The 24,151-nt window shown below is 44.5% G+C and overlaps 1 protein-coding gene across 10 annotated transcripts in view; it reads left to right on the top strand.

The window, feature by feature from the left end:
• The window catches only part of WWOX (WW domain containing oxidoreductase), a 954,172-nt gene that overhangs the window by 28,644 nt on the left and 901,377 nt on the right, over nucleotides 1-24,151 (top strand). For all 10 annotated transcript variants that reach the window (XR_004961188.1, XR_004961185.1, XR_004961184.1 and 7 more), the window contains exon 5: nucleotides 23,490-23,596. Coding sequence is in view for 4 of the 10 variants with exons in the window: in XM_036276000.1 (XP_036131893.1) it covers nucleotides 23,490-23,596 (107 nt within the window). In the remaining 6 variants the exon portion in view is untranslated. The remainder of the gene's footprint in view (nucleotides 1-23,489; nucleotides 23,597-24,151) is intronic.

The raw sequence follows: 24,151 nt of genomic DNA, 5'->3' as shown, positions 1-24,151 counted from the left end.
TGCTTAATGTGCCTCTCCACTGATGTGGAAGGGGAGCCAGTGCGGGAACCGGGGCCTCTGGATCGCAATCATCATTTGGCGTCTCTATTACCTACAGCTGCTCGAAGAGTTTCTACCATGTCACGTTCCTTGTAACCCTTAACATTTGCAGAAATAAAGCCTCCATGTAGACAACCTGTTTATCCCTTTGGTTGGTTGAAACCTTCATGGCTTGTTGTCAAGACAGGTAAACAGCCCTCGCGATCAGACCACGTCTAGAACACAGTGTTCATCTCCGGACGGACCACGGGCAGGCCGAGGGCTGGCAAAGTCATCACGTCATACCCTAGGAGCAAGCCTAGTTAAGTGGTGGAAGAAAAGGTCTAGAGAGGTTACTTCTTGCGATAGCTCTCCAGGAGAGAGAGACTCCTGGCCTGCACCACGGGACAGAAGCAGGACCAATGCACAGAATTCTGTAAGCAAGCAGCATTCAGCTGATCTGAACAGAGGGGAAGACTTTTCTAATGATTCAAGTTTTACAAAAACAGAGGTTGTAAGTTTTCTGTATTGAAGATGTTTTAAGAGGATTTTGTGTTTCCGCAAAAGCAGAACCCGAGATAAAGACGGACTTGTAGGTCATTTGGGGTATGATTTCAGAGCACATGAGCGAGGGAGTGGAGGATTACGCCAGGATGTATCCCTGAGTGCGCAGTGCTCTGGGTCGGCAGTGCTCAGCTGCGGGGGACTTTTGGAGGAGCTCTATGAAGTGCTTCTCAGAGCTGCCTGCCGGCGGAATGAAGGGGATGCATGGATCCATTGTGTCCCATCCCCATCAGACTCGGTAGCCCTGCAGGTAGTAATGCCTTAGCATGTTGCAGTTGGCATTTGTGAGTCCCAAGCAGGTTTCTGCAGGTATCCCATGCTGCAGTGTCAGAGAAACTGTGACAGGGATGAATGGAGGGGTCCACACTGCAGCCCCAGGTGGGGCTGTCCAGCTGCATTTGTGTGAAGTTGGTGGAAAGCTCCATGGCCCTAGAGATTGCAGCCTTAGCTGGAGTGAGATGGGCTGGGAGCATTGACGTGTGTACGACAGGCACCCAGTACAGTCCACCCCTTGCACCGTTACACAAACCTCTCGTGTTCAGATAAGAACAGTCTAACACTCCAACGTCTCCTTAAATAAAGGTTAAAAGACTATCAGGAATATAAATAAGCCCCAGTTTGTGATGAATTCCGGGGCTTTAACCTTATTCGCTGTTTATTTACTCAGGCTGCCATAACGAAATACCACAAGCCAGGTGATTTAAGCAGAAATGTATTGTATCCAAGTTCTGGAGGCTGGACGTGTAAAATCAAGGTGTTGGGGGGCCATGCTCCCTCCGAAACCTGTAGGGGAAGGATCCCTCCTTGTTTCTTTCAGCTCCGGCAGGCTCAGACATGCCTGGCCTGGGCAGCACATCCCAGTCTCCTGTCTTCACATGGCTCACCTTGTGTCTTTGCACATCATCCCCCCTCTATGTCTGTCTCTGTCCAAATCTTCCCTTTTACAGGGACAGCAGTCATGGTGGATGAGAGCTGACACATGATCTGATTTCGACATGATCCCCTCTGTAAAGTCCCTATTTCCAAATAAAGTCACATCCCGAGGTTCTGGGAGTTAGGACTTCGCCATGTTTAGAGTGACACGATTCAACCCATGAGAACCTGCTATAAATGAGCGATCGCTTCCTGTTGTTGATGCCACCCAGATGAACAGCAGTCATTCAACAAGTCGCTTTTAACAAATGCATTATTCTGTGCCTCCGGTGTACCCAGCACCGTGCTAAGACCTGGGGACACAGCCGTGGACGAAGTATTCCGAAACACCCTGCGGATGCTCCAGGGCTAACTGAGCGCTGAGCAGGGCTTTGCTTTCGTGATGGTTAAGGTCCCGTCTGAGTCTGAAATGGTAGGATTGCACGGATGGACTTGTTCTGAGACTGTTTTAAGTACACAGTACTTGACTTCTTTCTGTTTATCTTTCAGAGGAATAAACAAAATGTTTTCACAGCTTTCTGCTTAGAAAAAAAATATTCCAGGTCACTAGATTTTACTCTTGATTTTTTTTTTTTTCATTCTGTACTTTTCTGAGAATGTCATGGGACTGGTCTCTGGCCCCTTTCCATAGGGGAAAAATAAATGTATTCATAGCCAGCATTTGTGTGCAGTTTTGGGGTGGGGGAGAAGGATAGTCCATGGATACTGAATTAAGAAATCTTGATACTTTTCAGGAATTGTAATCACTAGTAGCAGTTAAATACCTATACGTGCTCTAGAGAATCCTTTCATTAAAAAACCATCGAATTGAATAGAATTAGAAATAAAAATATGCCTAGAGATGTTGATGTTAACTTTTTATTGTACTGGTCATTATTGGATGGAAATTTATCAGCATGTAATTACTGAAGTAGTATTGATTTCAGAATTGCCCTTTGCTAAACAATGGAAATTTCCTAAATAATTGGCAGATAATGATAAAATTCAGTTACTGACAGCCTGTCATAGTTGAATCTAAAACCTAGGGGCAAAATACATATATTCTATGTAGTTTCCATTTCAATACCCTGAATTTCTAAATTCTCCCTTGTAAAATTTTTAAAAAGTTTTGGAAGATGGGGCCTTCTAATTATTGATTTCTTTCTTTCCATAATGTCTTAATAGATTTGATTTTCACACTGAAGGTAATTATTGAATTTTTTTTTTTTTTTTTTTGGTGGTCAGCAAATGTTATTAATTTATGAAAACTGGAAACATTTGATATTAGAATTAGCTGAACATTTAAGACCTGACATTTAGTGTCTTATTCATGGAAGGTACATGGTAAATGTTTATGGAATTGAATTCAGACTTTGTAACACTTCCAAAAGCTTTTAAAAAGTGTAATAGTTACTGCCTCTGTAGAAATAGAAATTACTCCAATATTACGGGATGAAAAACCAGTGCTAGTTTACTTGAAACAAAACTGTGTAAGCAGCGTGTCAGAGCCACAGGAACCCCTCAACCAAATGTTAAGTAAATGCAATGAAAACATTTGTAAAAACATTATCATGCTGCAAAAAAATTAGTAAGCCAGACACCCCATAGCAGCTGCACTGTTCAAAGACGCTTGCGTTGTCAGTCTCACAACTGTACTTGTGCTGTCTTTGATGATCATTCACCGTGGTCATGATTACTTACCTGGCACTCCAGAAAAGCACTGTTTTGCTTAAGTGTTTGTTGCCTATAGAACGTTGCTTGAAGTCACGATTATGGCTGAATCACTTTAAATGAGTCCCTTTCCTTGATATACAATACTGTGCTTCTTTCCACAGAAGGATGGACTCAATGCTGTTGACTGTAATGGAGGTTTACATTTTTCTAATTTCTTATTTAGGCTGATCTGAGCAAAGATGTTCAAATTTCCGTTTACTTAAACAAGATGGAGTTCTCGCTACACCAAAGGAATATTTTTAGCTTGGTAATTTACTTAGAAACTGCCTTATTCAATATTTGATGTTAAATTTGAACTAAAACACATAGCATCATATGACATGGGTTCTTACATTAACATTTTGTTGGATTGGAAACAGAATCAACACATTAGTCATCTTAATTCATTTAAGTTGGCTTTCTCCAGAATTCTGGAATCCAAAAACAACACATTTGTCAATTTTACACACAAAGGGAGAGGCAGGATGTAATTTATAGTTAAATATCCAGCTTTGCAATGAAAAGCCAATGAATGTAGTTATAGTAAGTTGAATGAAATTCAGGGTAGAAACAAACAGTGTAATAAGATTTTGATGCAAATTGAATACTTTAGAATTTTTTTTTTATATTTGTTTTAACGAGATTGTCTTTATAGATGCTTTTGTGGAATCTTGTGGACTGTCTAAAATTAAATTTTCTGTGGTTGTTCTCCACATGATTTCTTGACTTGGCTGTTGTAATTATTAACTTTTTCTTTCAAAGAAAATCTACAGGTCAAGGTCGCCTTCATATCTTTGCATGTTTTATTCTTGTTTGGCTTTAGGTCAGCTTAGAATTGAATGTTAAAAGTGCATTGTTTATTCCAGGGCTCAGCAAATTATGGTGCATGGGCCAAATCCAGCCCTCCCGTGCCTATTATTATAAATAAAGTTTTATTGGAACACTGCAACATCCACTCATTTACTTGTCTGAAGTTTCTTTCATATTATTTTAAAACAAGAATTGAGTGGTTGTGACAGAGACCATATGGCCTGCAAAGCCCATAATATTTAATATCTGACCTTTTACAGAAAAGGCTTGCCAACCCATGGTTTATTCTATTAACACATGTTTCTCATATAGGGATTCCTCTGATAAAATTTCACAGTTGTTAAGAAACAAAGCTCACCTCTCTTAAAGAATTGGTATGCTTTTCTTCATTTAATAAAGAAGAAGGCATTGAACAGTATTCTATTTCCCTTCTTTACCTTGGTTGCCAGGAAGCTCAGAAGTGATCAACTTATTTCAGAATCTTGGTAGATCAGTTGTTTGTTTTTTTTCTTAACATGGGCAAACATCTTCACTTTTAAAAAATATCCACTTTTTCGAAGTATGTCACATATAGTAAAACTCATGCATTTTAATTGTACACATGGATGACTTTTGACATGTGTATACACCCAGGTAACCCTCCTCCAATGAAGATATAGTACATTTATATCCCCCCAGAAAATTTCCTCCTGCCTTTGTCCCAGGCCGTTTGCCAGCCCCCCCCCCCCCATCTTGTTCCAGGCAACCACTGATTTCCAAGTTATTTATTTATTTATTCATGTTAATCCTCACCTGAGGATACTTTTCCATTTATTTTTTTTAGATAGAGTGGAAGGGAGGGAGGGAGAGAGAGAGAGAAAGAAAGAAAGAAACAGCGATGTGAGAGAGACACATTGATTGGTTGCCTCCTGCATATGTCTGACCAGGGCTAGAGATTGAACCTGCAACCCAAGTACATGCCCTTGACCAGGATTCAAACCCGTGGGCTGACACTCGAACTGCTGAGCCAAACCAGCCAGGGCCATGCTATTTTTTTTTTTTTTTTTTATCCTCACCCGAGGACATTTTTCCATTTTTTGTACAGATAGAGTGGGAGGGAGAGAGAGGAAGGGAGAGAGAGAGAGAAACATCGATGTGAAGGGACACATCGAGTGGCTGCCACCCGCACGACCAACCAGGGCCGGGGACAAACTGCAACCGAAGTACGTGCCCTTAGCGGGAACCGAACCCGGGTCTCTGCGGACCGCAGGCCGACGCTCTAACCGCTGAGCCAAACTGGCCAGGGCAGGGCCATGCTATTTTTAATTACTATGTTGTATGTGGGTGTTCATTATATTCTGTTTTACATACATTTTGGGCACCAGCTATTAATTGCTTAATAGCACAGCTACTAGCAAAGCTGTGTTTTCTTTATTTTATTTAGTCTTCCATACGGATTTTTAGATTTCCATAGGAGAATATGAGAATCAAATCACACGGAGAATGTTTTAACTAATGTTGAGAACTCGCTACTTGCCAAGAATTCTGCAAGTTATTTCATTTGATTTTCCCAGCAGCCCAGTAAGAATACATCTTCTTCATAGTCCCCTTTTACAGATTAAAAAAAATGAGGTTCATAGAAGTCAAGTATGTTAGATTCGTGGGGCTGCCGTGACAAAGCACCGCAGACCGGATGGTAAGCACCGGAAGTATGCTGTCTCCCAGTCCTGGAGAACAGAAGTCTGGAGTCAGGTGTGCTCTGTGGGGAAGGCTCTGACCCAGGCCGTCTTTGGTTTGTGGATGCCAGCTTCCTGTTCCCATGTTCTTCTCCCCATATGTATGCTCTGCCCAGGTTCCACATCCCCTCTTTTTTTAAATCCTTGCCTGAGGATATTTTTCCATTAATTTTTAGATGGAGTAGACGGTGTGGGGGGTAGAGAGAGAAATATCGATGTGAGAGAGACACATCGATTGGCTGCCTCCCGCATGACCCCGAGCAGGGTCGGGGATCGAACCTGCAACCCTGCAATCGAACCTGTGACCCTTTGGTTCGAGGGCCGACACTCTCACCACTGAGCCAAACTGGTCAAGGCCCAAATTTCCCGTTTTTATAAGGACAACAGTCATATTGTATTAGGCCTCAGCATTATGACCTCACTTTAACTTAATGACCTCTGCAAAGACCCCATCTTCAAGTAAGGTCACATTCTGAGCCACTGGGTCTTTGGACTTCAACATAAGAGTTTTGAGGTGGGGGACACAATTCAACCGAGAACACCCAGTGTCCTTCTCAAGGCTCAGAGGTTGCAGAAAGTGGCAGAGGCTGGATTCTAACTCAGTTTTATCTGACTCCCAAGAGTAATCCTTACAGAATGGTGTGAGGAAGAGGAGGGATGGTGAGGGGGAGTCAACATCCAGAGAGAAAACGGACTGACTTTGCCAAGGAGGAAACTGTAAGGGGCTTTGGAGGGCCAGGGCCTAGAGCCCACTTTGTTCTCTTTAACTCACTAGCTGTTTGGCCTTGGCTTTTCTGAGCCTCTGTTCCTAGCTGCACAATAGGGATGACAGCATCCTCTACCCACGGCGCGGAGGGTGAACAGGACTGTGCTGTAGAAGCAGTGTGTCCATCTGCAGCACCCTACAACGTGTATTGTTGGAGGAAGTGAATTCTAGGCATTAACAAGACCAGAGGATCTCCACCTTGAACACGCATCTGAGTCCCCTGAAGGGTTATTAGAACACTGACTGATGGGGCCCACACCTGGAGTCTCTGATTCAGCAGGCGTGGTTGGGGCCCGAGAATGTGCGTTTGTGGGAACTTCCCAGGTGGCGCTGCACTGTGCGGGGAGCTAGGAACCAGGGCTGTCTTTCACTGTCAGGTGTGTTTCCGTTTTCCTAAGAGAGTCCCAAGGAGCAGTTAGATTTCCCACGGAAGTCTGTCTCATCGACTCCACCTCAGCTACTTCCCTCTGGTAGGGATGGCGGCAGCACGTGCATCTTACTTCCCTCGGCTGAGAAGCTTAAGGGACATTGCCTTTCTCCCTTCAGACTGACCTGACCCGGGCAGAAGCGCGGTGTATTGGTCTGCCTGACTGTACAAGAACATGACCACAGGCTGGGCAGCTTAAACAACAGAAGTTTATTTCTCACAGTTTTGGACTCTGGGGGTCAAAGATCAAGGTGCCGGTAGGGTGGTTTCTCCTGAGGCCTCTCTGCCCTGCAGATGCCCTCTTCTTGCTGTGCCCTCCCGTGGTTTCTCCTCTTGTGCCATATCCCTGGTGTCTCTCTTCTTAGAAGACGCAAGTCCCATTGGATTAGGGCCCCGCCCTTATGACCTAATGTCACCTTTTCTTAAATTTAAATTTCAGTTTTCAATTACAGTGTACATTCAATATTATCTTGTATTAGTTTCAGGTGTACTTCATAGTGTTCATAGTGGTTAGACAATTATATACCCCCCCCACACACACACACACTATTTCCAGTACCCACCTACCTGGCAACATACATAATTATTACCGTATTATTGATATATTGCCCACGCTGTACTTTGCATCCCCATGGTTATTTGGTAGCTACCAATTTGTACTTCTTAATCCTTTCACCCATTTCACTCAGTTCCCCAGTCCCATCCCTGCCTTTCTGGCAACCACCAGTCTGTTCTCTGTGTTTACAAGTCTGTTTCTGTTTTGTTTGTTCATTTTCATTTAACCTTAATCACCTCCTTAAAGGCCCCATCTTAAAAACAGTCACACCAGGGGTTAGGACGCAATATGAATTTTAAGAGGACACAATTTATTCCATAACAATCAGTATGACTCCTGATCTGCTTTATCTTTAAGCATGTTCTTGGATTTCTTGCTTATTTTCTTTTCTGTATTTGTCTTAAAGCACTGCAGAAAATCGAGGGCACCTGCTCCTAACAGAGCCTTTGAAACGTGATGCGCTTGAGGGGCAGTCTGCAGGTTTGAGCCCAGTACAAAAGGTAGTGGAGAATGCCTCCTCAAGCTATCCAGTCCAGGGAGGAGAATCTCCGTTAGAATCTCAGGGGCTGTTCCCCAATTGCACGGGCTCCCACCGCGGGGGGCTGAGACCCCCTCCAGGCGCACAGTTAGAATTGAAGCTCTGTGCAAACTGGAGTCCTGTCAGGGCCGGACTGCCTGCCCCAACTCTGAGCGCCCTCCCTCCTCTTTGAGTGCAAGTCGAGCCTGCTCCCTAATTGGGCATGTTACCTATGTGGGGACTCCTACAGAGAGCCAAGCACAACTTCACAGCTGGCTGTCTCCAAGAGTCAGGCAAAGCCAGCCTCGCGGGGAAGGCGCTCTGCGCTTCTCCGACATTCCCACCAAGCGGGGGCCCGTGGTGATGAGCGTCTGCTGCGAGGCATAGGCATCGAAAGGGGTGCGTTTCAGCCGCCCCTCCTCACGCTGTTCCAAAACAAAATGCTATCAGACCGCGAACTAAAATCTTCCTCTCTCCCCATTCCGAGGCAGCCCGATTTCCTGGAGGAGTTTCTTTGACAAATTGCAGGTCCCTTGGGGACCCAGGCTCTGTGATCACCAAGTGTGTAATGATTCTTTGTGCTCCGTTCTGTGCGGCCTGTGTGGAAGGCGGGGAGGCCTCTTCTCTACTTTTCTCCTGAGAGCTGGTGTCTCAGGTCCCTCCTGCCCGGGACTGTCCTGGACCGTGGGCCGTCTGCTGCAAGAGAACGCTCCAGAAGCAGAAACTTCCGTCTCTTTTGATGTTCTTGTTTTTAGGGTTTTTAGAGAATTGTAGTTACTCACTAAATATTTCTTCAATTGAATTGGGGAAAAGATGATTTAGATTCCATCATAGCATTATCTAGGAATGATAACTAACCATGCATTCAATGCCGAGTTTATTTTTAAAAATATCTATAGGGTACAGATGTTTAATATGTAGGAAAACTATCAGGTAGGGTTGTATTTGGTGGGATTTTTGTTAATGATGAATGGAAAATGTGACATTTTGTTTAGAAATGTCAATTTCCAATGATGCAGAAATCTCAATTTTATAATCAGTATTATGTGTCCTGTATCACTACACAAATATGTATTACCCTAATGATTATGAGACTACATGTTATTAAAAGCAGTGTAAATATTGGAGCCTTCTCTAAATGAAGATCAGGTTTTAGGAGCTTTTCCGTAATCCATGACCCTCCCTTCCTCCCTCCCTCCCTCCCTCCCTCCCTCTTTCTTCGTCTTTTCCACTCATGAACCCTAGAAGCCCATGTCATAGGCACACTGCCACCCCTGTTTACACGTGAAGAGACCGAGGTAAAGAGGGTTTAGATGACTTACCCAGGCTAGTCACTGCCAAAGCCTGGTTGAACCCAGGTTTTGAAGTCACAAGACCCCAATTTTTATTTTATTTTAACTTTTATTATTGTTTAAAATTTTATTTAGCTTTAAAATATATATATTCAAGTTGAATTGACATGGTGTCAGTGTTTTAAGAAAAAGCAACAACAGCCCGGCTGGTGTGGCTCAGTGAATTGAGCCTTGTCCCATGGACTGAGAGGTCCTGTTTGATTCCGGGTCAGGGCACTTGCTCAGGTTGTGGGCTCATTTCCAGTAGGGGGTGTGCAGGAGGCAGCTGATCGATGTTTCTCTCCCACGTCTATGTTTCTATTTCTCTCTCCCTATAAATCAATAAAAACATCTTAAAAAAAAAAAGAAAAGAAAAAGTGACCACAGAACTACCTACAGCCAAACCACTGATAGACATGGTAAAACTACGAGTGATTATATTAAGTGTATAGTATAAGAGGGTGGCCCAGTTATAGAGATTATCATGTATCCTTTTTTCCTAATGACTACAAGGTAAGGCTTATCCTTTAATGAGGTGTTTTGTGTTGAACTCAATTTGCTTTAAAGTGATTTACATTTTGTTTGAGCATATCTCTCATTTCGGTTGTTATGGCTATCTGACAGTCTCAGACACCGACTGTTACAGAATAAGGAGTTGTGGGAACCACTGACTTTAGGGCAGGACCCAAAGAGCACAGTGCGGGCGGAACTGGGACTCTCTCTCTCTCTCTCTTTCTCTCTCTCTCTCTCTCTCTCTCTCTCTATCGATGACTGAATTTAAGTCATGCTGCCTAGAAGTTGCATCTTAAAACGTTGTACATGATGGAGAATGAAAAGTCAATCTGGACACTTTTAGGGAGCCTCAGGCCCTGGCCGGTTTGGCTCAGTGGTTAGAGTGTTGGCCTGCGGACTGAGGGGTTGGGGGTTCGATTCCCGGTCAAGGGCATGTACCTGGATTGCAGGTTCGATCCCCGGCCCTGGTCAGGGTTGTGTGGGAGGCAATTAACCAATTGATGTGTCTTTCCCACATCGATATTTCTGTGTCTGTCTGTCTGTCTGTCTGTCTCTCTCTCTCACCCTCTCCCTCCCTTCCTCCCTTCCATCCTATCTGGAAATCAATGGAAAAATATCCTCCGGTGAGGACAAGAAAAAAACAAGGGAGCCCCAGGAAAGTGCTGCATTTCCCCAGCCTGGTGTTCGAAGCACCTCTGCATGACTTTGGGAGCATTTAATCTTTTTTTTAAATTTTTTTTCTTTATTGATTTTTAAAGAGAGAGGAAGGGGGGCGGGGGGGAGAGAGAGAGAGAGAGCGAAACATCGATGAGAGAGAACATCGATCAGCCACCTCCTGCACGCCCCCCACTGGGGATCAGGCCTACATCCTGGGCATGTGCCCGACCAGGAATCGAACCGGGGACCTCTTGGTGTATGGATCAATGCTCAACCACTGTCCCACACCAGCCGGGCAAGAATTTAATCTTTTTAAGAGGCAGAGTAATATACCACTTTTTTAAAAGGTGAGAGCCAAGGTTGATCTGAAAAAAAAACAAAAAAAGGTGGGCGGGGGGGCTTGAATGAGAAAGGTAGCTATAGCACCAACACTGACAGTGCGGGGTGCGGCAGGCTCCTCAGTTCTGGGGGTTCTGGGTGGAATATAGGTCTTTTATGCTGAACAATCTCCTCCCAAGCACTTCTTAATTGACAGGAGTGGAAAACATGTTGGGAGACAGGCTGCTCAAGGCCCCACGGGTAATTAAGACAGTGAAAGAAAGGGGTCTCTTTTTGGACAAGAGTGGGAGCAGGACCTTCGTGGCCGCCCCCCGTTCGCTCTAAATCAAAGAACCCCATCTCGCGCAGACCGCAGAGCCGCGGAGGCCGGTCCTGAAAGGAAACCCCGGCCCAGCTGTGCAAACAATGACCGGCTGGTAACATGATACCAGCGCGCTTGCAGATTCCGAGCCGGGTTCTCTCCTCCTCTTGAAGTGGTTATAAATTAATCCATCAAAGTAAAACAGGCCTAACTGCAGGGCAAATCTTTCCACTTCGAGAAACCAGAAACACTTTGGTTCTCTCAGTGGATACTGCTGGGAGTGCGGAATTGTAAGAGGTGACACCACGCGTGTGTGTGTGTGTGTGTGTGTGTGAGAGAGAGAGAGAGAGAGATGGAGAGAGATTCGCTCCTTACCGTGACTTGCTCTCCAAAGACCATCGACTCGAGCGACACCGTGTGCCGGGCTGAAATGACAGAGCCGACGTGTGAACGCCAGCGAGCAGAAGGGTCTGCCTCCCGTCGGCGCCTTCAGAGGTCTCTGCATCCAATCAGCTGGGCTTAAAAACTTTGTTTTTAACCAAAAAGCCTGTTTTTGTTCCTTCCAATTTGTCCTGTTTTACTTTTTCTTCCCAAGGCCCCGGGCCAGGTTTATGAAAGTGCCATATACACTTGGTTAAAAAATCCAGTGTGGCATTCCTTTCTTCTTCTGGGGGTGTGGTGGGGGGCTCGTATCTCTGCCTGCCATAAAGATAGTCCTCGGAAGTTCGGCACTGGACTGTTTTAGAAAGTAAAGAAACGTCTGAGCAAAATTTGTCATGACTGTGGTGTTAAGAGTGTCCTCTGTAAACTGACTTCTGGGTTGAAAGCATAGAGACAGGGTTACACGGAGTGTACTTCTGAGTGATTGACCTTGGAGAATGTGGAGGGAAACTATGCCTGTGGATTAGTTATCCACACAGAGGGCTTACACGGACAAATGCTCATGAAGGCAAAGATGGTGTTCCTTCTGAGCCCTGTGATGAATATTACATGAGGGAGAAGATAATTTGATTATGTGTCCCAGTTTGGGGACGGATTCCATAAACTAAGTGTGTTTATGCAATAAAGTAGCTGAAGAGGCCTAAGTTCTTTGCCTTGATGTAATGACACAGAGAAGAACTCAGCATCCGTCAGCTGTTGGTGCTGAAGCCTGGACATTTGGACCATTTCTGGGTCTTTCAGAAGGACAACTGCTTAGTAACTTTAGTTTAAACTGTACAAATGAGAAACATATAAACATACCTCACGAGAGTCACAAAGAATAGACATCAAATTCTGTAAGTCACGTTTAACAGATATAGTTAGCAGACAGTTGGGTTGGTGGGCAGTGGAGGCTGGTTGGGGGGGCATCTGCTTTGACCTCAGGCCACACCACTTGGGAATCCTCCTCCTTTTATGCCCTCTGATCTTGTGAGTCCCTTCACCTCTGGGATTGCTGGTTTTCTTATATGGAAAATGATGCCAATGAGACTTCACAGGGTTTTTTATGAAGTGTGCCTTAAATGACATAAAGTATTTCATAAAGCACCTGGCACAGTGCCCAACACATGATAATGCTCCCATGTCCCCCCACTCATGTTCTTCCATGGGCCTTCTCTACAAATCAGGGTGCTTTGTATTGTTTGGCATAGAAATAGGTTTCTTTCCACCCCCCCAACCCCGCCTTCATTTCTCTGTATTAACATGTATGAAGACCTATAAACAATCAACTAGATATCATTCCGTTTTTAAATTTTTAGTTAGAAACTGTGATAGCCTAGATGCTCCCAAATGCAAAACAAGTCGTCCTCGGCCCTGACCAATGGCCTTCTTGCCCAGGTAACCAGGGTTTCCGCGTATTCAGCACATGCCTTTCCCACCTTTGTGTTTCAGCGCGGGGGTCATCCCGGCATGTGCTCGGTACTTTGACATGTTTCTTCTTGACTAATGCAGTATGTAGATGTTTCCTCGTGTCTCCATCTCCTGTCCCCTCGTTCTGTTAAACTGCAGCACAGGATTCTGTTCTGTACCTGCCGGCTAATTCACTGCTGGGCATTTAGGTTAATTACAGGTTTTTGGCTGTTACAAACAATACCGGTTGGATATTCCTCTCATCTTTTTGCTCATGTGGGCAAGTGTATTTGTAGGATACATTTCTGGACGTGGAATAGCTGGGTCAAGGGCATGTCCACGTACAATTTGATTAGCTATAGCCCGGTTTCCCCCAAAGACGTTGAGCTAGTGTGTATTCTGCTCCCCTCCTCCCTCCTGTTAATACATGCAGTTGCCGGTTCCCCTTTCTGACACGGACACTGCACACTTTAGTTGCCCTTACAGATTCCGTCTTCATTGGGCCTGCCCAGACCCAGTTAATTGTAATCTGTGGGCCTTTTCCTCGCCGTGATTCCTGACACCCTGGAATCTGCCCTGTCACCGGCGGGTCGGATGAGAACTCACTCAGCCAGCTCAGTGGCAGCTTGAATAGGCAGCCTGGGGTCAGTCTCGTCTCCTGAGAGATCCCGGGCAGTCACTCGGAATTTATGATATAGCTTCACAGAACACAATACTGCCCAAAGCATGTAAATGCAGCCTGGTGATATTTCAAAAAGAGATTCCACGGGAGGCCACCATTTCCTGCTTCTGGATTCTTGGCTCTCCAGTCAGTGTCTTTTTCTGGTGTATATTTATATTTGAGACCCATTTATGTTATCAGGAGGATTTAGGAACCTCAGTGTGGTACTTGTTGCTAGCTATATATAACAAACACATTCAAAAGCAGGGCTGGTTATAACTTACTTTCCTCTGGAGAGATCTGTGTCGTTTTGCAGTTTCTTGAGTTGACAGCTGTGCTTAGTGTTCCGCGAGCACAGTTTATAGTTTTTTGGAACTCACAACTCTATAATCGAAATGGCATGCAAGGTAAATGGGACCGTTCAGGTCATTAACGTGACTACAGAAACAGCGGTGTGGCGTCTCTGGTTATTGTACTTGTGGCATTGACCGTACCGTTGTGGTGATTGTGTGTCCAAAACTTCGCCTGAAGTGCACCGTAGGAGAGTTATTCCTGTATCATGGTCAAAGTCACGTCACTGGAACCTCATTTACAGTATTGAGATTTGTTTGGCAAGTAGGCTCCTTGTACTTACAGGAGAACGTAGGAGAAACTCGAATCCTTTAAGCTACTGGCTTATTAACACAAAAACTGACCCCCGATTTGAACTGTCCCCACATCTAACTTGAGATTATCTCCGTGCTCTGTATGTGGCGGGAGGTCTCCCAGGAGGGAGATGACTTGTGCTGAAAGTTTCTGCAACTTGTTGGTTGGTTCCTCCAGACGCCTTCATGGTCCATTCTTGTCGGGGTGTGGGGCCATCTCTGTGGCCTTTTAATTGTGTACAGTTACGAGTCACATTTGTCTCCCGTGTTCCTCAATTATAAATTAATAATAACAACCCATTAGAAATTACGGGTGCTGTAAGCCCCAGCTCCTTTGGGCATCTTAATAAAAATGATAATTAAAACCATAATTTACAGTAAATGGGGACACTGCCCAAGTAAATCCACAATATGGAGGAAATTAAAAAACTCAAACCGGAGGACCCTTCCTGGCGGTGGGGAGAGAAACGGGCTGCTCTCAGCTCCTGCTTCGGCGGGAGCGCCGTCAGTCACCGCTGGGACCCGGTGCCCAGCCCCAGGCCCCTCGTGCCTGAGGAAGCGGGGACTCGACCCCTGTCCGTCTGGCCCAGCAGCCGTCTCCCTGGGTGTGGCCACTGTCCCCCCCTCCGCTGCCACACACGCACCACCCTCCCTTTGTCTTCCTTGCCTGGGTACACCACTTGCCAACCTCACCGCGGCCCGGCTGGCACCCCTGGAGACCTCGGGTGCTCTGTCAATCCTGGACTCAGGCAGTCATCAGGCTCGGGAGATCTTTGCTTCCCAAGTGGTTTTCTAGTGGCCCCTTAGGTGTGGGCCGACGAGGGCACCCCGTCCCCTCCTGGCTGGTTGCGAGGCTTCAGTGTCTTCAGCGAGCCCATGTTCTGCGTGGCCACCGGAGGCATCTTGCACAGATACGAGAATGATCATCACTTGTGGGGCTACTCCCTGGCCGAGTTCTTTCACAGGCTCTCTGCCACGTGCGGACGAGCCCACGGTGTTAACCCGGGGTCCATGGTTTCAGCTCGCACTGCATTTCCTGTTCCTCGTTCACACGGGCCCTCGCCCACCCTCGGGCTTGCTTTGCCACGCACTCTGTCTTTCTCGCTTATCTGCTTCATCTGTGTCCTTCAGTCCCAGAGCCGTGCTCGTTCCAGGTCCCTGCTACCCCGCAGTGACGCTTGGGAAATTCAGAGAAGGAGGTAAAGGAACTCGCACCACATCCAAATCCCTGCAGGTCCCGGGTCCTCGCCTTGGCGTTCCTCTGCGCAGAGCCGAGGGCGGCGGCCAGGTCTCCCAAGGCCTAGCCAGCATCCTGATCTCATGCTGCACCGCGTAGGCCGCGACGTGGCCCACAGGCACTCCCAAGCAGGTCAGCGTGCAATGTTCTTTGAGATCTAGCAATTCGGATGTGGACATTCCGATTGAGGTCAGTTTGTGGAAAGGCCTGAGCCGTTGACTCTCCAGGAATCTTCCCCAGAAAACGTGCATCCGAGCACCCAAGGCCACAGCGGCGGCGGTGACCTGGGCCCTCTGCGGGGCACAAACCCCGTCTCCAGCCTGCAGCAGCAAAGGGCTTTGGGGGCCCAGTGTGGGATCCTTTTTTCCGAGAAGTTGGATATCTGCTTTTGGATATTATAATCTCCCTGATTTTTTAAATTGCTGGCAACTAATTCATGTTCGAAAGGAAAGAAGGAAGGGAGGGAGGGAGGGAAACAAAGGTGGGCCAGACGAAACAGGTCTGCGGGCACCATTCCAGGGAATGAAAACTTGTATAAGATAAGCAGGTATTTAATATTTTTGGGTCTATTTTACCTTTTATGGTTCTTTAATGTCTATAGGCAAAGCTTAAAACCGAAGACAGGGAGATGTTAAATCTCCACGGCCACTTAATTTTCCCAATCGCATCAGCTGGAGCAAGAGCTGGGAAACTGACGCTGCCCGTCCTGGGGAACGTGCTCCCTTCGTTTCTTTGTATTATTAGCAGTAAATACTCTTCCGAAGGCCTTCTGGCCACCTCTGTGCAGTTAAGCTGGTTCCACTTAAACATTGTCACAAAGTTAATTTTTTATAAGATGAATCATGTTATTACATTTAGTAAACCGTTGCCTTCAGTCTTTTGTGCAAACTTTGGCACCGTGCAGAATTGGCTTAGCATTGCTACATTTAGCTAATTAAACCGGTCACAGCCGTGGCGTTCTGGGCGTGAGGGATGCTGTTCTCCTGGACATTTCCAGGACTTTCCCAATAGGTAGCATTATTAAACTTTTTTTTTTTTTTTTATAAACTCCACACTCTAGAGATACGGTTTACTATAAAAATGTTATGGTCCTTCCTGTTAAGCCATCAGTTTTTGAAATATCCGTGCTTTGTTTCTGCTTCAAAGGCAGTTGTAAAGCACAAGGAAATGGAGTTGTCTGCAGCAGCCTTTTCTGTTGTTGTTCATCCTCACCTGAGGATGTTGTTCCATTGATTTTTAGATAGAGTGAAAGAGAGGGAGGGGGAGAGAGAGAGAAACATTGATGTGAGAGAGACACATTGATTGGTTGCCTCTCGCATGACCCCGGCCTCCATCAGGACTAGGGATGGAACCTGCAACCCAGGTATGTGCCCTTGACGGGGAATCGAACCCGCGACCCTTTAGTCCGCAGGCCGACACCCTATCTGCTGAGCCAAACTGGGCAGGGCTGCAGCAGCTTTTAAGAGTGGACTAGCAGCCCTGGCCGGTTTGGCTCAGCGGTTGGAGCGTTGGCCTGTGGTCCAGAGAGACCCGGGTTTGGTCCCCGCTAAGGGCACGTACCTCGGTTGCAGTTTGTCCCCGGCCCTGGTTGGGTTGTGCGGGTGGCAGCCACTCGATGTGTCCCTTTCACATCGATGTTTCTCTCTCTCTGTCTCTTTCTCCCTCAAAAAATGGAAAGGTGTCCTGGGGTGAGGATGAAAAAAAAAGAGTGGACTAGCAACGTGTACGGCATTGCTGAGCTAAGGAAGATGGAAGACCCACACCTATGGATGACCACAGTCAGGAATTGCCTAGAGGACGCCAGGTGCAAACTGCTGCGCGCAGCCCGTTGCTGCCATCACGGCAGATGTGTTCTTCCTGGTAATACAAAGTCCCTTGCCAGAGGTTATTTTGTCAAGTGAGGTAGCATGACCTAACAGGTTTGTTTGGGAGATAATATGTATTTTAATCCTCACCTGAGGGTATGTTTTTATTGATTTGAGAGAGACAGAGAGAGAGAAACGTGGGGTGTGAAAGATAAACATTGATCTGTTGCCTCCTGTATGGGGGTTCGAACCCACAACCTTTTGGTGTGTGAGATGACACTCCAACCACCTGAGCCACCTGGCCAGAATGGAAAAAATAAATTTTGATAGAAAAAATACATGCCCAGCTGGTGTGGCTCAGTGGTTGAGTGTTGACTCATGCACCAGAGGTCGCCGGTTTAATTCCCGGTCAGGGCACATGTCCAGGTTGTGGGCCCGATCCCCAGTGAGGGGTATGCAGGAGGTGACCAGTTGATGTTCTCCCTCATCAATGTTTCTATCTTTCGCTCCGTCTTCCTTCCTCTCTCTCTGAAATCAGTAAATAAAAAAAATAAATAAATAAATAAAAAAGAAAAAGTGCATGATATCCCCCCACAGATTTCTAGGTAGTGTCATTCAAAACGGCAGTGAGCGGTATCTTTGCAGGATTTTAATATTTATTCCTTAGAAAGGAAGTTAGAGGGTCATCAGAATTGTTTGAAACAATTTGGGTTGTTTTATAGTAGTCCAGAATTGCAGCTTATTAATAAACTGTGAGAACTATTTATTCCTTTGGCAGATAGTTATTGAATCCTATTGAGTGTTAGTCCCTTGGGATACAGAGATGAAAAAGGCAAAGATTCTAAGGTGTTTCAGTTAACCTGGTAAATTAGATAAATAAGCCCTGTCTGGCCCTGCCTTGTATCAGTGCTCTCTCAATCCATGGGAAATATGGTTGCTAATGAATGACTGAGCATTGTGTCCACCCTGTACCCCCACTCCCCTACATCTTTTATATATATATATATATATATATATATATATATATATTCTGATGAAAAATATTTCTGATGATTGCTCTGACCTGGAACTTCATAGGGACACAGAGTTCATCATTTTCAGCAAGTTCTGGGTGTGTCAAGCCCTGGATTGCAAGTGTTTTTGGCCACATCCTGTAACCTCCATTTGGCTGTCGGTGTTTCATTAGCCTGATGGGTGCAGCCTATCAGTCAGCACGATGCTGTCCCATGGCTGCTCCCATCCAGCTGTGGAACAGTGGTGATACAAAACCTGCTGTTTTCCTTCTCTCTATCCCCAGTGGTGTGGGTACCATATATATATGTATACACACACACACACACACACACACATATATGTATATATATATGTGTGTGTGTGTATTTTGTTGCAAGTATTATAGATATCCCTCCTTTGTTCCATTTTTTTTACCCCAATGACATTCCCCTCCCCACTCCCACCCAGGTACCTTTTGCTCACTGGTGATAAGGAGTGAAATTGGCATCATGGATCAAAATGAGTAAATGTCAATTATTGTCTTCTTGCCTCCTGGCTTAAAGATATGGCTTCCAGCACCTGTACTACATATATACCAAAGAGGAGGAGGCAAACAGATTTAGATGTCAAATAACTCAGATTTGACATCCTTAGATAATGTAAGTGAATATCTTGTGATACAGAACTTGGCATAATCTGAAAAATAACTCAGGTTATCTCAACAATGACGTTCAAGTGTGTTCTAGTATTTAGACAAATGGAATGGTGGATCTTGTAGCTTATTTCTTTAAATTCTGGTTGATGCTAAAACCAGTCAGCTCTTGGAAGCAGATCTAGGAGAGAATGTAAATTTGTTGAGTCATAATAACTGTGCTGTGTTTCATAGGTCGTACAAATCAGAGAGGCAGCATAGGATTTGGGGAAGAACTGGGGACTAACATTAGTTTTCCACCTATTATGCTTACATTAGGCTCTTAGTGTATGTTTACTGCTTACTCGCCCTCCCCCATTTTAAAAAAGATAACTGAGTTTCCGATGGGTTAAATGCATAGCCTTAGGCTCCGTGACTTATAAATAGTTAGAGCTAGGATCAACACAAGTATGTCAAACTCCTGAGTTTGAATTTTCCACGTGCTGGCTTCCCTTGAGAGCTAGTGGATATAAATAGACTGGCCTCCATGGAGATTAGATATATGGAGGGGATATGAATGAATGAACTTTGTGAAACTCACATGGCAATCTCAGTGAGATCATGATACTCGGATTTTTCATACATATTAATATTATTTTGGAAACAGTAATCTATGGTCATTTGACATGGCTTTGGCTGGGTTGCACTGCTGCCTTTTCGAGTAAAATTGATTTTTTTGTGTTTGCATTGTACTCTTTATGGTCCTCCAGCTAATTCATAAGATGCGGTATTTTACTCTTCAGAGCAGTGGTATGGTGTGCAAGCTCTGGAATTAAACTGCCCTTGCCCTCCCCTCCCCTCCCCTCCCCTCCCCTCCCCTCCCCTCCCCTCCCCTCCCCTCCCCTCCCCTCCCCCCTCCGCTCCCCCCTCCCCTCCCCCCTCCTCTCCCCTCCCCTCCCTCCCCTCCCCTCCCCTCCCCTCCCCTCCCCTCCCCTCCCCTCCCCTCCCCTCTTCTCCTTTCAGATCTGGGATGTATACAAGTTCTAGTTATTCCACAACCTTGGCAACATTTGGTGTGCTCACTTTATTTAATTAGCCATTGTAGTAGTAGGTATGTAGCAGTCTCTCATTGTATCTTTAAGTTGCATTTTTCTAATAACTAGTGAGTTTAAGCCTTATCAGATAGCTGTTTTTCTTCTTTGTTTATTATATGGAAAAGTTCCCTTAAGGCTGGTGTTTTATTTTTCTAAATGTTTTGTAGACTTTACTGTTCAAGACATAGGGATCCAAAGTTTTCATTCTGAGAATTTTCTTTAAATATATAGACTTTTAAAGTTTTCCTCTCTCTTCTCGCAGCAATTTTTAAGTAGTGTCTTTCTGGGACTTTGCCTTTTTCATCTGTATCTTAAATTTATTGGTGTAAAGTTGTCCGCCATATCTTAAGATCTTTTTAGGGTAGTAGGCTCTGCAGTGATTGATGTCTTTTTGTTCACCCCAGATACTGGTCATTCATATGCTTTCTGGGCACTGTCATGTATGCCCTCATGCTCACCCTCTGAGAGTCTTGCTAGCCCGTTCTCAATTTTTTTAGCCTTTTCAAAGAAATGACTTTTGGCTTCTTTGTGTCTCTGTATTTCATGTTTGTTTTATCTTTATTAGTTTTTTCATTTATTTTTATGACCTTCCTTCTGCTTTCTTTAGGTTTAATGAGCTGATTTAAAGATTATCCAACCTAAAGGACACTTCGCTCATCTTCTGTTTTAATATATGTGTTTAAGTTATAGATTGTCCTTTATCCATGCCATGGCTTTAGCTATGTTCCGTATGTTTTGATAAGTAAAGTTTTTGTAATCTTCTCATTTTAAAATCTTTTCTTATTTTCATTGCAGTTTTTTTGAGTCACAATTTCTTCTGTAATTAATGTATTACTTAGTTTCCAGATAGAGGAATTTTCCAGGATCTCATTATTGATTTCTTTTCTTCTTCTTTGTTGGTACGTGCCCCTAGCGGGAACCGAACCCAGGACTCTCTGGCCCACAGGCCAATGCTCCAACCACTGAGCCAGACTGGCCAGGGCTCATTATTGATTTCTAATTTTATTCCATTTTGGTTCAAGAGCATACTTTCCAGTTTTAATCTTTTGAAATTTGTTGAGACTTGCTTTTGGCCCTGCACATGGTCGATTTTGGTAAATATTCTTTAAGTACTTGAATGTACATTCTGTTACTGTGTTCAGTGTTTAAGATGTTCAGTTATTTCCAGTTTATCAATTGTGTTGTTCAAATCTTTGATATACTTCCTATTTTACCTATTTATTTTATATTATTGAGATGTTAAAAACTTTTACTCTGATTATGAATTTGCCGATTTTTTCTTCTTAATTCTATCACTTTTTTTTCCCTTTTTATTCTCACCCAAGTACATTTTTTGCATTTATCTTCAGATAGTGGGAGGGAGAGAGGAAGGAAGAGAGAGAGAGAAAGATCACTGTGAGACACATTGCCACCCACACGACCCCAACCAGGGCTGGGGACAGACTGCAACTGAGGCATGTGCCCTTAGCAGGAACCGAACCCGGGACTCTCTGTCAATTTTTGACACACACACACACACACACACGTGAATACAGATTTAGAATTACCACATATTTCTTGTGGATTAGAACTTACCATTTATGAAATATTCAGCTTTTTCTCTTATGCTACTTCTTTTGGTTCCTGTTTACATGGTTCATTCTTTCTCATGCTTTTACTTCTAAAAACATAACATGCATATGTTGTAAGGAGCATAATGTATGTGTGTGTTTTATCCATTCTGACAATCTGTGTTTTGATTATTGTTTTATTTTGTTTTTTGACATAGTGGCTTTCGTCCTGGACTCTAGACTCCCAAATTCATCTCTTATTGGCTGAGTGGCCTGGCGAAATCATTTTGCTTAGTTATACACATATAATGACATATATTATTTACAAAATAAATATATTATTACATTTAACTGAAATCATTTACATACATACCATGTATAAGATCTTACTCTTTAGTCCATTTATATTTAATGTATTTCCAGATATATTTGGGGTTGATATAGCCCCTTATTATTGTCTTTCTATTTATTCTACTTTCTATTTATTCTACTTCCTCTATTAGCTTGTTAAATCTGTATTATTTTACTATTCTCTTAGTGGTAATTGTAGAGATTACTACCTGCATCTTTGACTTCTTAAGGTCTAATATAAATTAATTTATCACTTTCTGGATAATACAAGGGTCTTAGAACACTTTAATCTCGCCCTGGCCGATTTAGCTCGGCGGTTAGAGCATCGGCCTGCGGTCCAGAGAGACCTGGGTTCAGTTCTCGCTAAGGGCACGTACCTCAGTTGCAGTTTGTCCCCGACCCTGGATGGGTCATGCGGGTGGCAACCACTCGATGTGTCCCTTTCATGTCGATGTTTCTCTCTCTCTCCCTCACACTCTATCTGAACAAAAAATGGAAAAATGTCCTTGGGTGAGGATAAAAAAATAAAAAAAAGAGAACACTTTAGTCTCATTTACTCATCTAGGGTATGCATTATTATCAATATAGTAATTTTGCTGTGTATTCAAAAATTCACAAACTATTACTATTATCACTTAAAATGTTTCCGTATATATTTGCCCTGTATGTTACCCTTTGCTACTTTATGCATCTCTAGGTTTCCGTCTAGGTCATTGTCCCTCTGCCTGAAGAGCACCCTTGAGTATTTCCTCTGTGTCGATCTGTGGGGATATAGCCTCTCAGCTTTCATTTGTTGAACATTTTTGTTTACCTTCATTTTTGAAGGATTTCCTCATGGGTTTGGAAGCTCCAAATGCTGGATCACCTTTATAGGCCTTTCAGCTTTTCCAGATCTTGGAGCAAAAAAGTCTAGTCATCGTGTCCCTCTGTTGCTTTCAAAGAGCCGTGTGTGCATGCGTGCGCATGCGTGTGTGCATACGTGTCACTCTGTCCAGCTCTTCTAGTTGTCCTCAAGCAGTAGTGCTGGGAGCTGTCAGCACAGGACAGGACACCTGGTCAAGAACTTAACAGATGTTTTTTTACTTTCTAGGTCTGTTTACTCTTATTAGATTGTAAACTCTTTGAGGGCAGTGTCCATGTCTTAAGTCTTTTTTAGTTCTTATTCTTCATATTTAATATAGGATATGGTCATTACTAAGTGACGGGTAAATGGCTGGCTATGCCATGGGCTGTTCTATGGCCTGACTTCCCCTCTGGAGTCACTGGTTCCCTCAGCCCAGTGCTCTCGACGTTTTGGGCCAGCTGACTCTTTGTGGTGGGGGCCGTCCTGGATATTTTGCAGGATATTTTGTAGCACCCCTGGCCTTTCTTTATCCACTGGGTACCTATAGCATGCCATCCTCAACTGCGACCACTGACATTTGCAACCGTCTCCCGGGGGTAAAATAGCCTCCGGTTGAGAAGCGCTGGGGTAGCGTGTGTGTGCTCAGTGAAGGCCGTTCATCGGGACTCAGGGTTTGTGTTCTCTAATGCTGACCTTCCTTTCGACCCTAGGTTTTGAAACCGCCAAGTCTTTTGCCCTCCACGGTGCCCATGTGATCCTGGCCTGTAGGAACATGACCAGAGCCAGTGAGGCCGTGTCACGCATTTTGGGAGAATGGGTAAGCACGCGCTTGGCTTTTTTTATTTAATTGTCAGATACACGTGCTGGGATGAACACATGGAGGTTTGAGTGCAATGCATGAAGTTTATTGCTCTTGGAGTAATGTTTTCTTTATTTTTAAAGCCGTAGTCACTTTGTTTACTTTATGAATGGAAAGGACGAACAAGCTCTTTCGCATCTACACGTGTTTATAGATCATTGTCAGTGTGATCTGCTTTATAGTCCGAGGTTTGAGACTGTTTCCTCATTTAGCTCATTTATTCAGAAAAATAAAACATGGTTAATGCCCCTGAATACAACCAAGAAGCTGTGAAGCTAATGGTTTTTAGGGTTAGGAAGGGGCAGACTTGAACCCTGTCTCTGGTTTTTCCTTTTTTCTCTCTGTGTAGATGTTGGCATTGATAATGTGTGATCACAAATATTCACTGAGGGCTTGCATTGCTCTAGGGGATAGGATATAGCATCAAACAAAACAGAATCCCTTCACGCACAGGCTCACCTTCTAGGTAGGAGAAACAGACCGTAGTGTCAGGCTGTTACAAATGCAGTGAGA

The sequence above is a fragment of the Molossus molossus genome, unplaced genomic scaffold (genome assembly GCF_014108415.1).
Source record: "Molossus molossus isolate mMolMol1 unplaced genomic scaffold, mMolMol1.p scaffold_m16_p_21, whole genome shotgun sequence".
NCBI classification, from domain to species: Eukaryota; Metazoa; Chordata; class Mammalia; order Chiroptera; family Molossidae; genus Molossus; species Molossus molossus.
Note: the sequence above shows the minus strand (reverse complement) of the source record. Positions and strands in the feature narration are given on the sequence as shown.